Source organism: Perca flavescens, chromosome 5 (genome assembly GCF_004354835.1).
Source record: "Perca flavescens isolate YP-PL-M2 chromosome 5, PFLA_1.0, whole genome shotgun sequence".
Classification (NCBI taxonomy): domain Eukaryota; kingdom Metazoa; phylum Chordata; class Actinopteri; order Perciformes; family Percidae; genus Perca; species Perca flavescens.
This window is the reverse complement of record NC_041335.1, coordinates 19904719-19919555: the sequence shown is the minus strand read 5'-3', so window position 1 is coordinate 19919555 and position 14837 is coordinate 19904719. Positions and strand designations below refer to the sequence as shown.

General features: G+C 40.9%; 2 protein-coding genes across 4 annotated transcripts in view; one reads left to right on the top strand and one right to left on the bottom strand.

Moving 5' to 3' along the window:
• Positions 1 to 1312, bottom strand: part of agtpbp1 (ATP/GTP binding carboxypeptidase 1) — a 34307-nt gene extending 32995 nt beyond the window's left edge. For 2 of the 3 annotated variants that reach the window (XM_028577343.1, XM_028577344.1), the window contains exons 1-2: positions 1223 to 1312; positions 954 to 1133 (exon numbers count right to left, since the gene is read on the bottom strand). The gene's annotated coding sequence lies outside the window, so the exon portion shown is untranslated. The remainder of the gene's footprint in view (positions 1 to 953; positions 1134 to 1222) is intronic. The other variant, XM_028577345.1, reaches the window with a different exon arrangement.
• On the top strand, positions 1227 to 14430 carry naa35 (N-alpha-acetyltransferase 35, NatC auxiliary subunit). Its single transcript, XM_028577348.1, has 23 exons — positions 1227 to 1414; positions 2979 to 3107; positions 3214 to 3247; positions 3408 to 3522; positions 3628 to 3702; positions 4066 to 4233; positions 4458 to 4524; positions 4653 to 4696; positions 4809 to 4859; positions 5713 to 5796; positions 7628 to 7742; positions 8148 to 8326; positions 8541 to 8600; positions 8701 to 8807; positions 9158 to 9224; positions 9638 to 9736; positions 9918 to 10096; positions 12871 to 13007; positions 13131 to 13198; positions 13290 to 13430; positions 13563 to 13685; positions 13902 to 13982; positions 14075 to 14430. The coding sequence occupies exons 2-23, from the start codon at positions 2987 to 2989 to the stop codon at positions 14132 to 14134; spliced, it is 2175 nt and encodes a 724-aa protein (XP_028433149.1). The 5' UTR covers positions 1227 to 1414; positions 2979 to 2986; the 3' UTR covers positions 14135 to 14430.
• Positions 14431 to 14837: the final 407 nt, after the last annotated feature.

The following is a 14837-nucleotide window of genomic DNA, read 5'->3' as shown; positions in this document are numbered from 1 at the left end:
CTTGTATTCCAAAAAGAGATCCCACTGAACTCCCTCAGTTGTAATCTCAAGCTCTAGTCGGCCCTGCAACTATGTCAAAACCAGATGACGATCAACCTAAACTGCCCATAGCAGTGAATGTTTTGATATGTCCATGTGTTAGGCCTGTAACAAACGTGTGAACTGCAGAGAGATGGCCCATATTGACTATACCAGGACTTACTATCAGATAGAACCTCCTGAACAATTGTACACAAAACAAAAAGGGGCTGCCCTACATTCTGCAGATCTCAAATGTCTGGAGACAAAAGACCCATAGACAAGGTCATTTTAACAGAAGGTTTGAAAAAAGCAATACTAGCTGTCAGCGTCAGCTGCGTTATATCAAACGACAAAACAACGCGATAATTCAGCAATAAAGTCTAGCATGTGACTACAGCAACAGTTTAGTGAATTGCATTTTCACAGGTCTCCCAAGAGTCCTAAATTAGATTAGGTCAGACTGTTCATACAGGAGCATTTATGGGCTGAGATAATCTATTTGAAGCTTTCTTCAAAGCAATTGTAAAATTGACATGTTGTGGATGCCAGCTTTCATAGGACAGTTGGTAGCCTGTCCACAGTAACCCCTGAATGCTGCCTGCTTCCACAAACCAGAATTTAAAATCAATTTAGAAAACATGATACGATATCGTCATAACAGCAGCCCACATGGTCATTTAGGTTAGACACTGTTATTAGGGTATTGTTAGCAAGGTAAACAGCTAGGTAAGGCGTTTTTTGCAAGATGCTAAATTAGATAAGCTGTGGCTGGTGTCCGCTGCACCTGCTGGACTAGTCACTCATTAACGACCGCCTGTCTGCGCCAGCAGGCTAGCTAACGGAAGAATATGCTAACAATAAAGAGCACACAGACGGTGTTAGCTAAAGCAATAGGCCTGCATAATACTAACAAGAACAAGGAATTTACGAACCTGTATGAAAAGGAACTGCTGTCCCATTCAGGGTGGACCAATTCCAAGATAAGGGGGGCCACTACTGTGTCTGAGCGTTGCCTGAAACGCCCTGATGGTGTTGTGATGAGACCAGCCCAATTGTCAGAGGGGCTGTCAGTGGACAACGCGAGACTACGTTTCTCTGCGTGGTTTTAGGTGCTGTTGGGATGAGAATAGAAATCTCCCTAATAAGCCAAGTGCATCATAACCTCCACCAAAATATAACATTAATATAGTTTGATACCTACACTGGCCAGGTTTTAAGCTATACATTGCTCACTGTTGGCTTGTTCTCCACATAGACAGGTTCTTCATCACGACATAAGGACTACATTTCCCAGGTTGACAGCATAGACAGTTGACAGTGACCTATGACGTTAAATTTATGCGCCGATCTTTACAGTCGTTGAAGAGATCTATGGTTAATAGAAAATACTAAGGTTTGTGCTAATTTACAACGAAAATATGGCTTTCTAATAACAATTTTCTTATTTTGTATACCTGATCAAATTGAATAACGTGTTAATATAATGTGTGATAATCTAGCTTTGTTTACAGGATCATCCACTGTGGGCAACATTAACTTTAGCTTGTTAGCACACGGTATTACAAGCTATTTTGACGTTGGTGATAGCTAGCTAGCTAGCTAACATTTCCTATACATATCACGTCATTTGATAACCAGCATGAATAACCTAAAATGCATTTCTGCAACGTACGTCGTTTTTGTAAACGGTACAAATGTAGGTTAACTCGTTACACTAGTGTTGACGATGGTGCCAAAATAGCCAAATAAGCTGACAGACTCTCGTGTGTATTTGTTTGACAAGTAACGTTAGCTAGCTACGTTATTTTTGTCGTAATGAGATGCCTCCTAATGCCAGACTGAAAGAAATTCATCAATGTCTTCTTTAACCTGTAATTATTTTACCTGCATGTGATAAAATCGGTTTCAGTGTGTTTATATGACACACACATGCCTGGCTGCAGTTGTTGCCTCTCACTTAGTAAATCACAATTAAAATGTATATTTCTGAATATTTGATAGATGTGCTATAAACACTATGTAAATATACATTCATAAGGTAGTTTAAGGTGAGTCATACGTGTGTGTGTGTGTGTGTGTGTGTGTGTGTGTGTGTGTGTGTGTGTGTGTGTGTGTGTGTGTGTGTGTGTGTGTGTGTGTGGGAGGGGGGGGTTAAAAGGCTGAGACTTTCCAGTGCACTCAGGCGTGCAATTTACACCTTTTTAGGCTCTGATTTAAGCTTCTCAAGTCGGTTCATAGAGAATTATGTAAATACTCTCCCTTTATCCTAGATCATAAAATACCGCCTGTTCAGCTTTCCAGGTGTAGAGCTCAAGTATGAACATGTGTAAAAGACATACAGCAAACCTGTAGGACATAAATAGCCATTTCAGTTTATCCTCACATTTATCAATGTAAAATATGACTGACTGTGCTGATTGCACTGCAAGTTTAAACTTGATCACCCAGCAGTGTTTGCCGACTCACCTTTGGAATGTCCAGTGGAGAGGATGAATGAATGTAGCAAATGATTTTGTGAATGTAAATGTTTATTTTTAAGTTTATGGTTAATAAATATGTAAAGACAGCCAGCTGCTGAATACTTCCTATGCTACAAGACAAGAGGGTCTTCATTGGCTCTTCATTGTAATCCAATTGTATAGTGCTGGGTTTTCTTACTGGGGACTGTTTGACTTCAAAACACTGGCATGGCCTACTGTCACACCCAAATTCACGAGAGCCATCATTAATGTTATTAGTTAGTTAGACCTGTGCAGTTCATGCTATGGTAAGGCAACATGTCTGATTAAAAAAATGTCTACTTAAAGTGTTTGAACAGCTAAAGACCCAAAAATAAATCTTATGTATGATCTGTTTTGCAGGCAGACCCAAAATATTTTGACATTTTCCATTTGTTAAAAATGCTTGTAATAGCTGACATTTTGTAATATTTTAGTTCTCTTTGTGTTTCTTTTTAGTAGTCACCATGGTGATGAAGTCAGCAGTTGAGGATGATGATGCTGGCTGGGGGCTGGGCATCCCAGAAAAGATGAAGAACAATGCCAACTGGGTTAACATTACACATGAATTTAAGGGCGCTTGCAAAGGTACATACTGTGCTAGTGATTGTGTGTGTGGGTTGTATGTGTGCAGTTATGAAAGGTTCTGATGTGTTCCTCCTATTCTCTTGTCTTGTCCTCATCTTTTATGCAGAGTTGAACCTTGGAGAGTTGCTTCATGACAAACTGTGAGTAGGACAAAATGCTTTTTGCACACTCACCCTTTTAAAGAGTCAGTTCGCTCAAATTACAAAAAATAACACTGTCAGCGTACTGCTAGGTGATGTGAGTCAGCCTGATTAACCTCCCAAAAAAATGGAGAAACTGAACATTCTTCTATCGTGGCAGGTTTGGCTTGTTCGAGGCCATGTCAGCCATAGAGATGATGGATCCTAAGATGGACGCAGGGATGATTGGAAACCAGGTCAACAGGAAAGTGCTCAACTTTGAACAAGCTATCAAGGTGCAGTAACGCTGACCTCTCGCTGCCGCCCAATGAAAACATTTGAATGTACACTGTATAATTAACCACCAAGTCATTTGTATTACTCTGTCTTGTTTGTTCTAGGAAGGTGCCATCAAGGTGAAAGACCTTAGTCTTCCTGAACTCATTGGGATAATAGACACATGTTTCTGCTGTTTGGTGAGTTTTACAGTCTTATACTGTAAACGTTCAACATTGTGGGTTTTCTGTGTCATATGAATCTGTGATAGAAAACACAAAACTGTCAATATAAATAATAAATGGCAAGCCAACTTGGTAGTGTATATATATATATATATATATATATATATATATATATATATATATATATATATATATATATATATATATATATATTTTTTTTTTTTTTTTTTCTTTTCTCAACAGACAAACAATGAAAAAAAAAGCTGAATTAAAAAGTCATGAAGGTGTTTTGAAATAAAAGTCACTGAATTTAATTTTAGATCAGCACCACTGCGGGAAACCCAGTGTTCATGTGTGCATGTTTGTGTGTATTCCTAGATCACGTGGCTTGAGGGCCACTCCCTGGCGCAGACGGTGTTCACCTGTCTGTACGTCCATAACCCCGACCTGATTGAGGAGCCAGCCCTCAAAGCCTTTGCCCTTGGCATCCTGAAGGTGTGTGACATCGCCCGAGAGAAAGTCAACAAGGCTGCTGTATTTGAGGAGGTAAGCAAACGTGTGTGTGTGTGTGTGTGTGGCAATATGTGAGCTATGGCTTTAACATGTCCTATCATTCATTCATCATAATTTGTATTATTGGTGTTTCTGCCTTGCCCTCTGGTATTTATGTAAACTTTTTTTTTTTAAGCTGAAATTGCAATTGGCAATTGATAACTGTCCTATTTATATGTGTGAATGTAGATTTAGTTTTTTCCTCATGTGTTTTGTAGGAGGATTTCCAGGCCATGACCTATGGCTTCAAGATGGCCAATAATGTAACAGACCTGCGGGTGACAGGTACAAGTACTGTATTGTAACAGATCATTAAGTCTGCAGCTTCACATATTCTGAGGCCATTACAGATATTACTGTTGATTCAGAGAAACAAAGGTGAGGTAATCTCTCTCATTTGTTCTTCCTACCAGGTATGCTAAAAGACGTGGAGGATGAGTTACAGAGGAAAGTTAAGGTATTTGTTTTCGGCCTGTTTAAGCCACAGTCTTTGCAATTTCAATGAAATACTGTTTATACGAATGCAGAGTATTATATTTGTTATGTTGGGTTCTCTCCTACTGCCTCAGAGCACGCGCATTCGACAGGGTGAGCAGCGAGACCCCGAGGTTGAGCTGGAGGTAAGTCAGGTCATTCCTCAATGTCTGAAGTTTTTGCTTGTTGATAAAGGCATGTTTTTGCAATAGCATTTGGACCAGAGATCTTCAACAGGGGGTCTTCAGAGTCAATGCAGGGAGGCCTCCTAATTATTGTTAATAAAAAAAGATATATATTAGCAAAAGTAAACCCCCACTGCTTACTGGCGTATAGGTAAGGTAGTGACTAAGGTAGCACTTACAGTAGTTCTTCCTAAAGATGGTCTGTGCCACATTTATGTTTAACATTACACCATGATTTAGAAAATCATTTGAATAGCTTAGAATTCCTTGCAAAAATAGTATGTATAAAGGCCTTCGGCAGCCAAACAGGTTATTGTAGGCCCAGTTTATTACGCAACTTCATTTTATACATGTACTTTTTATTCATGTATATATGTACTAGGGGGTCCCTGCTCAATCTCTCTTTCAGTTAAGGGGTCCTTGGCTTAAATAACATTAAAGAGCCCTGATTTAGACCATCTAAAAGCTAAACACTAGTTGTTTCTGACTGATGTGGCTGTAGTTTCAACATAAAATACATATTGTATGACTACAAGTAGACAATCAAGATTGCGTTACTGCTCTTTATCCCTCTCTACTATCTGTGTAGCCTAGTATCCCAACATTTCAGCCACAAACTAAACCTCGAACCCTCCTTCTCAATCTCTGCCTTTTGTTATAATTTGTTTTCCATCTACTAACTATCAGAGTGTGGGACTCATATGACCTTTGGAGACTCTACTCTGGAATGTCCAAAAATTAGGAAATATGTGTATTAATAGCTGTGCATGTACGTGTGAGCCTGTTTAATGTTCTCATACTTTATTTTTTCCAGCATCAGCAGTTTTTGGCACTTTTCAATAGAATCAAGTTCACACGCCTTCTACTGACAGCACTGATCACCTTTACCAAGAAAGAGGTAATGCACATACAAACACAGTTAGTTAATGCACATACAAACACAGTTAGTTAATGCATGCGTAAATGAGTACCACATGGATTTCAAAATGTTCTTCTGCTTACTGACCACTTAAAAGGATTGTATTATGGGGTACTTATAGACACCTACAGTGGGGGAAATAAGTATTTGACCCCTTGCTGATTTTGCAGGTTTGCCCACTTACAAAGAATGCAAAAATCTACAATTTTAATCATATGTACATTCTAACAGTGAAAGACAGAATCCCAAAGAAAATTCCAGAAAATCACATCATATGAATTTATTAAAATTGATAACCATCTGATGAGGAAAAACAAGTATTTGACCCCCTGGACAAACAGCATGTTAATATTTTGTAGAAAAGCCATTATTGGCCAGCACAGATGTCAAACGGTTTTTATAGTTGGTGACAAGGTTTGTGCACATTTCGGCAGGGATGTTGGCCCACTCCTCCCTGCAGACAGCCTCCAAATCATTCAGGTTCCGAGGTTGTCGCCTGGCAACTCGAATTTTAAGCTCCCTCTAAAGATTTTCAATCGGATTCAGGTCTGGAGACTGGCTAGGCCACTCCAGAACCTTGATGTGCTTCTTCTTCAGCCACTCTTTTGTTGCTTTGGCGGTGTGCTTAGGGTCGTTGTCGTACTGAAACACCCATCCTCGACCCATCTTCAGCTCTCTCACTGAGGGAAGGAGATGTCGGCCCAGAATTCCACAATACATGGCCCCGTCCCATCCTCCCCTCAATACGATGGAGTTGTCCCGTCCCCTTGGCTGAAAAGCACCCCCAAAGCATGATGTTGCCACCACCATGCTTGACGGTGGGGATGGTGTTCTTTGGGTTGTACTCGGTGTTCTTTGCCCTCCAAACACGACGAGTTGAGTTGAGGCCAAAAAGTTCTATTTTGGTCTCATCTGACCACATCACCTTCTTCCAGGCCTCTTCTGAGTCGTCCAGGTGGTGAATGGCGAACTTCATGCGGGCCTGTACATGTTTCTTCTTGAGCAGGGGGACCTTGCGTGCGCTGCAGGATTTCAATCCATGACGGCGTAGTGTGTTACCAACCGTTTCTTTTGTAACTGTGGTCCCAGCTGCCTTCAGTTGATTCATCAGTTCCCCCCTTGTGGTTTTGGGATGATTCCTCACCGTTCGCATGATCAGGGACACCTCACGAGGGAAGATCTTGTGTGGAGGCCCAGACCGAGGGAGGTTGGCGGTGGTGTGGTGCTTCTTCCATTTCCTGATAACTGCACCGACAGTTGATCTTTTCTCTCCAAGTTGCTTTCCGATTCTCTTGTAGCCCATCCCAGCCTTGTGCAGATCAACAATCTTGTCCCTGATGTCCGAAAAGCTCTTTGGTCTTGCCCATGGTGGTGATCTTGGATGCTGGTTGTTTGGGTGTTGACAAGTGTCTTTTATACAGGTAACGAGGTGAGGCAGGTGTATTTGATGTAGACAATTGGTTTGGATTGGGGCTGTGTCTTAAAGAAAGACTAACTGGCTTGTAGGAGCCAGAATACTTGCTGTTTGTCCAGGGGGTCAAATACTTGTTTTTCCTCATCAGATGGTTATCAATTTTAATAAATTCATATGATGTGATTTTCTGGAATTTTCTTTGGGATTCTGTCTTTCACTGTTAGAATGTACATATGATTAAAATTGTAGATTTTTGCATTCTTTGTAAGTGGGCAAACCTGCAAAATCAGCAAGGGGTCAAATACTTATTTCCCCCACTGTATACACGTATGTTAAATTGGTCAATTTCTTCTCTGTTTTTATTTGTCTTTTTGTTTACGGTTGTATCTTTATCAGACCAGCTCGGTGGGCGAGGCTCAAAAGCTTGTGGCTCAGGCAGCGGACCTTTTATCAGCCATTCATTCCAGTATTCAGCACGGCATCCAGTCACAGAATGATACCACTAAAGGAGGTAACACACACACACACACACACACACACACACACACACACACACACACACACACACACACACACACACACCATTCAGCCGTGAAGTTAAGCTGCAGCACATAGTTTCGCTTGGCATGAGTTACAAACCAACAGCTCTAAAGGACCACGCACACATGCACACTTAGGATTAAGTTTGGAAATGAGTCAGGGCAACTGAGTGAAAGAAAATATCACACACACATTCTTGCTCCACAGCCATCCAGTTAAGTAGACGTTATGGCAACAGAAAGTTACAATACAGTGCACACAAAGTACCTCCTTTACCTTAACAAATTTCCCCACACAGAGCTCAAAACAAGTCTGTCCTATGTAAATGTGACCTGTGTTGTGACCTTTTTGTGTTTTTTCTCTGTGTATGCTGCAGACCACCCCATCATGATGGGCTTTGAGCCCCTGGTAAACCAGAGACTGCTGCCACCTACCTTTCCTCGCTACGCCAAGATCATCAAAAGGGAGGACATGGTGGCCTACTTTAGCAAACTTATAGAACGCATCAAAACTGTCTGTGACGTGATCAACACCACCAACCTGCATGGCATACTGGTAAACACTTTTCAGGATTTTACTTTACATTCTGAACCAGTAACCCTTAATAAGCAGCTTTTGACCTTTTCTGTTTGTTGGGATTCATAGCTCAAAATAAATGTTTCTTAAATGTTTTTTAAGTGGTCATCACCCCATACAAACACATGCTTTCTAGGACGTTGTAAACGATGAAGGCATATGAATTCAAAGAATAATAATTGGGTTTTTTCAGGACTTCTTCTGTGAGTTCAGTGAACAGTCTCCCTGTGTGCTCTCCAGGTCTCTACTTCAGGTGAGTTAACCATTTTGATTCTGAAGTCACTGCTTTTTTTTCTCTGATGCCTTTAAAGCCCAGTGTATGAGAACTAAAGGCATTGTTTTCTTCAATCCAGACAACATTCCTGATAGATAACAAGAAAGTGTTTGGGACACACCTGATGCAGGACATGATTAAAGATGCTCTGAGATGCTTTGTTAGCCCACCTGTCCTCTCCTACAAGTAAGTCTGTCACTGTTAAATGATTAAACCCTGATCAGGTGAATCATTTTTCATTCATATTTCTAAGTTAGTCATTTATTTAAATGGTTGACTGGGAATTTTCTTTTGTGTGTGTAAGCATAATATACAAACTCACTTGAGTAAGCTTATTGTGTCTCGAGATGATCTGTGTGTGTGTGTGTGTGTGTGTGTGTGTGTGTGTGTGTGTGTGTGTGTGTGTGTGTGTGTGTGTGTGTGTGTGTGTGTGTGTGTGTGTGTGTGTGTGTGTGTGTGTGTGTGTGTGTGTGTGTGTGTGTGTGTGTGTGTGTGTGTGTGTGTGTGTGTGTGTGTACCTTGGTGTCTCTCTCCAGGTGTTGTCTGTTCAACAACCACCAAGCCAAGGATTACATTGACTCCTTTGTTACGCACTGCTCCAGGGTATGTTGTCTTTACTGTTCAGTGTCTGGTGCATTAAGTTGCTTAGTGAACTTTATTGGCTGCTTTCACTTCAGCATAGGTTTGTTTCGGTAGTTGAATTTAAATTGAAAAGTTTAGGAGGGGGGATAAAAAATTGCTGCCTCAAAAAGAGAGCGATGACACACGCTATTATCTGCTATTCTACGATTTTTTGCTATTTTGGAAGTTGGGTGTGCCACTGAATGTATGGGCTATCTATCATCAGCTCTAGGCAAGTGTCGACTTCCAGGCACCTAACCGTAACCCTTGCCTAACCCTAGTGCCTTCCATGCAGCGCTGCCTGGTAGATGACGTCGGGGGCTTAAAACACCAAACACCAGTGGTAAACCTGTATTATTATTTGTTTGTTTGAGTCTTGTCAATTTTCCCTGCAGCCATTCTGCAGTCTGATCCAGATCCACGGACACAACCGAGCTCGGCAGAGAGACAAGCTGGGTCACATTCTTGAAGAGTTTGCCACACTGCAGGACGAGGTGAAGTGCAGCTGTTTTCTCTGTAGTATTCCTCTTGTTTTTCTTTTAACGATATTTAGACACACTGTTTTTGCATTTTGCACCGCACAGGTTATGCAGAGACACTTCACCTACTCTGAGGTCAGTTGTTATTTTATCATTTATAAACCAACTACTTAAATTCTTCTTTTGTGCTCTGCAGGCCGAGAAGGTGGATGCAGCCCTGCATAGCTTGCTGATGAAACTTGAGCCTCAGCGGCAGCATCTAGCCTGTCTTGGCACCTGGATCCTCTACCATAACCTGAGGATCATGATCCAATACCTGCTGAGTGGCTTTGAACTGGAGCTGTACAGCATGCACGAGTACTACTACATCTACTGGTAAGTGCACACACACATTATTTATTAGTGGGAATGCTGTTCAACAGCATTCCAACTATTGTTATTCGGTTCTTTATTTATTAGTGGGAATGCTGTTCAACAGCATTCCCACTATTGTTATTCGGTTCGTTATTTTTCTTATTCCGTACGTTTTTTGGCTCTCCGTAACTTCTGCATACTTTCAGCTATTTAAACCATTCAACTTTTAAAACGTTCAGCTCTTTCAGCTAATGATGGGACTTGAACTTTTTTTCTACTATTTATACTTTTAAAAATATTCAGCTTTTTAAAAAAATTTTAACATTGAAGTGAATGAGAGCAGGATTCAACTCCTTAAAATCTTCTTCCGCTCCCTAAAGTTTCAGCTCCTTCATACTTTCACCTACAGATGCCAAACAAACTTTAAAATGTTCACAAAATATTCAGCTATCCAAACTTATCTTTTCAGTTTGATATCTTTTACAGTTTTTGTGAAAAAGCTGTTTAAGTTTAGTGAGTATTTCAGGAAATTTTATCGATTAAACAGAGTGTGTATTGCGCTTGCTAGAGTGGATGATGTCACAGCTAGAGGGTGAAGCTTCGAAAAAATTATCTTAGTTCCTTGTCTATAAACTGCTCTCAAGCCCACAATATCTACTTGTCATACACAATTTATACATCAAAACATAGGTATTTTTGTCTAGTTTCAGAAAATCTGCTCAGTTCTGCTCACGTCTCATACTTTTGGCTCAGCGAGCTTCCAAATGACAAGAGTTGAAAATATTTCTCATGTTAAAAATCCTTTATATTTCCCAGTGAAAGGCACAGCGAACCACTTTTTTTCTAGTTTCAGAAAATGTATACAGTTAAGCGATATGTCTTATACTTTGGGCTCAGCAAGCTTCCAAATGATGAGAGTAACACATTTTCCTCCATCCACCACAATGATAAAAGTCCTGCATATTTTCCAGCGAAGAGCAGAACGAACCACTTTTTTAAATCGCTGATATGCCCACATTTTTATGTTTATACATATAAATTTTATACCGATACGTTCACAAAGGCATTGTGGTGCTCAGGATAACGTCATTTGAGTGATATCAGTTATAGTTTTGGCAGCCTGAGCCTTTGTTTGAGAGCTAGCTCTCAGTGTCTGAATTGCTGCGGTGTGCTACAGGAGACATATTAAGACCAGGTGCTATCGTTATCAGATCAAAGAGATGTTTATAAACATGGCCCCAGGCCCTTAGTGACCCTGACAACCCTTTCACAGACAGTCTACTTGATTACTCCAGGCTTGCTGTAGGAGTCAACTAACTAGACTAACTATGATCATCAGTCTATATCGTTTGTGTTCCACTTCTGTCTGCCTGTCTCCTTATCTGTCTGTCTCCCTCCCTCCCTCCCTCTGTCTGTATCCCTCCCTCCTGTCTCACTCTCTTTCTCTATTCCTCCCTCCTTCTTTCTCTTTTCTCTGTCTTCCTCCCTCCTCTGTTCCCCTCCTTCCTTCCTTCCTTCAGTATTCCTCCTACCTTCTCTCCCTCCCTCTGTCTCTCCCTCCCTCCATCCTTCTCAATCTCTCTCTCCTTCCATCACTCCTTCTCTTTCTCTCCCTCCCTTCCTCTCTCTCACTCCCTTCCTCCTTCTGTCTCTCCCTCCAGGGTCATTTGTGATTTCATCCATGTATATAGCCCGTTTCTTTTCAGCCAATACATCCACCTCTCAGCTCTTTAGGGTCATGCTTGTTTGTTCTACGCAATGGATATGGCAGATAATAATACAAAGTCTTTAAACTTTCAGCCTTTTTAGTCAATTTTAGTCAAAGTTGCTCTCTTTCTCAATGTTTCTATCTTTCCTCTCTTTTTCCTCTCCTCTTTTTCCTCTCTCTCTCCTTCTCTCTTTATTCTCTCTCTTCTCTCATCTCCTCTCTTCTCTCATGCTCTTCGCTCTTTCTCTCCTTCTCTCTTTCCTCTCTTTCTTCTTGTTAAGCCCCATTTTTTTCACCTAATATATTTCACATCTCATCTCAGCTAGATTTATGCTTTTTTGTTCTATGCAGTGTATATATCTGATAATAATAAACATATTTCTTCCAGCTTTTCTAACAAGCTCTTCACTTATTTAGGTAATGCAGTTTAGCTTCCAACTCTGAACATTTTCCAGATGTTTCAGCAGTGCAGTGCAATCCATTTGAGCTTTAAGATTTTTCATACAATTTGTTTCATATTTCTGCATATGTGAGTCATTATCAGTTAGAACATATACTCAGACCTCACAATGTTCTACACATTTTGTCATTATTCAACCTTTAAAGCAAACAGTTCAGTTTAGCATAAACCTTGAACTTTTTAATGAAATTCATACTTATTAAACCGATTTCCACTTTTTCAACTATTCTCACTACTTCAAGTTCTTCTTACGGATTTAAGCTATTTATCCAGTTAGCTTTAGCAATTCAGCTATTCAGCATTCCCACGCATTTTCTGCAGGAAATGCATTTTCTAGTTTTTCTTCATATTTTTGCAAACAGAATAGAGACGGTACCGCAGCAATGTATAGATACATCGATAGAAAATATACAGTGAAATTGCATGTGATACATCCATGTAACACAAAGCTATATAGCCCTTTTAGTTTAGTAATTAGAAAGAATGGAACAAACCAAAAAAGAGAGAAATACAAAAAACAACAAAACAGGTTTGTTTATTTATTGCTTGCTCTAAATCTTTCTAGACGATGCACAGGTACACTGTTAACCATCTTTGAATGAATATGGGTTTGTTTTTTGACTGCAGGTACCTGTCTGAGTTCCTTTACGCGTGGCTAATGTCCACTCTGAGCAGAGCCGACTCCTCTCAGATGGCAGAGGAGCGGATCATGGAGGAGCAGGTGAAGGGACGCAGCAGCAAAAAGACCAAGAAGAAGAAAAAAGGTACGCTCTATCGGAGCTTCTGTGGCTGGCGTGGATTCTCAGAGTATGACCACACTGTACTCTTGTGATCTTCCTGTCGGGGCTTGTCCTAATAGTGACGTAATGTTTGGCTTTCGTCCGCAGTTCGCCCTCTCACCAAGGAGATCACCATGAGCCAAGCATACCAGAACATGTGTGCTGGCATGTACAAGGTAGGACACCAGTACAGTCACACTTTTGACCCCTCTTCTCTCCTATTTGACACACATCGCAGTATTATCCATCCTCTGTCTCTCTCCTCAGACTATGGTAGCTTTGGATATGGACGGGAAGGTGCGTAAGCCTCAGTTTGAGTTGGACAGCGAGCAGGTTCGCTACGAGCATCGCTTTGCCCCCTTCAACAGCGTGGTCACCCCCCCACCTGTGCACTATATCCAGTTCAAGGTACTGTTGGTGTGGATGTAATTCATCCTGCAGGGTGTCCACATTTTCTGTCCCCCCACCCCCCATTTCTTCATCATAATCCCATCAGTTTTCCTTTTTGAATGGTTTCCCTTTCTTTCTTGCCCTCTCCAGGAGATGTCTGATCTGAAGAAGTACAATCCTCCACCAGGCTCCGCTGACCTCTACATGGCTGCCAGCAAGCACTTCCAGCAGGCCAAACTCATCCTAGAAAATGTGCCCAGCCCAGACCCTGAGGTGAGGAAATGCAACAAGCGCAAATTTAATTATCAAAATCAATTCCTGAAAATGTATGACAGCATTCAAATCACGTAATCATTCAAAAGCAGCAGCTCAGTGTTATGTGTTCACAATATGTTTCTGCTGTATTGCTCTAAACTAAGTTAAATGGTTAGTTTGTACTAGTTTTCACCTTTTCTCAACTATCAATAACCAGTTAATGATTGATGACAGGTGAACCGTATACTAAAGGTGGCCAAGCCCAACATTGTAGTTATGAAGCTCCTGGCTGGAGGGCACAAGAAGGAGACCAAGGTAATACAACATGCATCGTGTTTATCTTAATGTTGGTTGATGTTCTATATTGTGAAAACATTAGTAAGTAAAATGCCTTTTTGCAACCCTAGGTGCTTCCAGAATTTGACTTCTCAGCTCACAAGTACTTTCCTGTGGTCAAGATTATCTGACTCTGCTCCGAGTATGAGAGTGTCATCATAAAGACCATCAGCTGCAAAGACCGTACCCTCACCTGAACAAGTGTGCAATGGCCCCGATCCAGTCCATGTCTGAACAATGTGTGTGATACACCTAACTATAAAGTTGTGTAAAGGAGTGTTTGATACAGCCAATTTCTTTTTTTTCCACCTGAATGAGATGAAACCAGCACAGAGAATTTACAACTGGACCTAAATGACCGACAATATCTCTGTGTGTGTGTGTGTGTGTGTGTGTGTGTGTGTGTGTGTGTGTGTGTGTGTGTGTGTGTGTGTGTGTGTGTGTGTGTGTGTGTGTGTGTGTGTGTGTGTGTGTGTGTGTGTGTGTGTGTGTGTGTGTGTGTGTGTGTGTGTGTGTGTGTGTGTGTGTGTGTGTGTGTGTGTGTGTGTGTGTGTGTGAGAGAGACACAAGTCGAGGGGCTTTTGCGCAAGAAACTGGCAAATGGACATTTTCTAAGCTGCCTCCAGAACAGTTTTGTGAAGGTTTTAAAAGAAGAGCGGTCATGATAATGCATATCATTCAATCATATTAAACCTTTCTATGTATTTATGTGCTTATTTGAATGAAAATGTTGTGTCTAAAAGGACTACAGTATCTTGTGTTACCTCGTACAGCACCAGTTTAGTTGAGTAAAGTTGCAACACGTATAAGAGATCCAAAATTCACAACTAACAG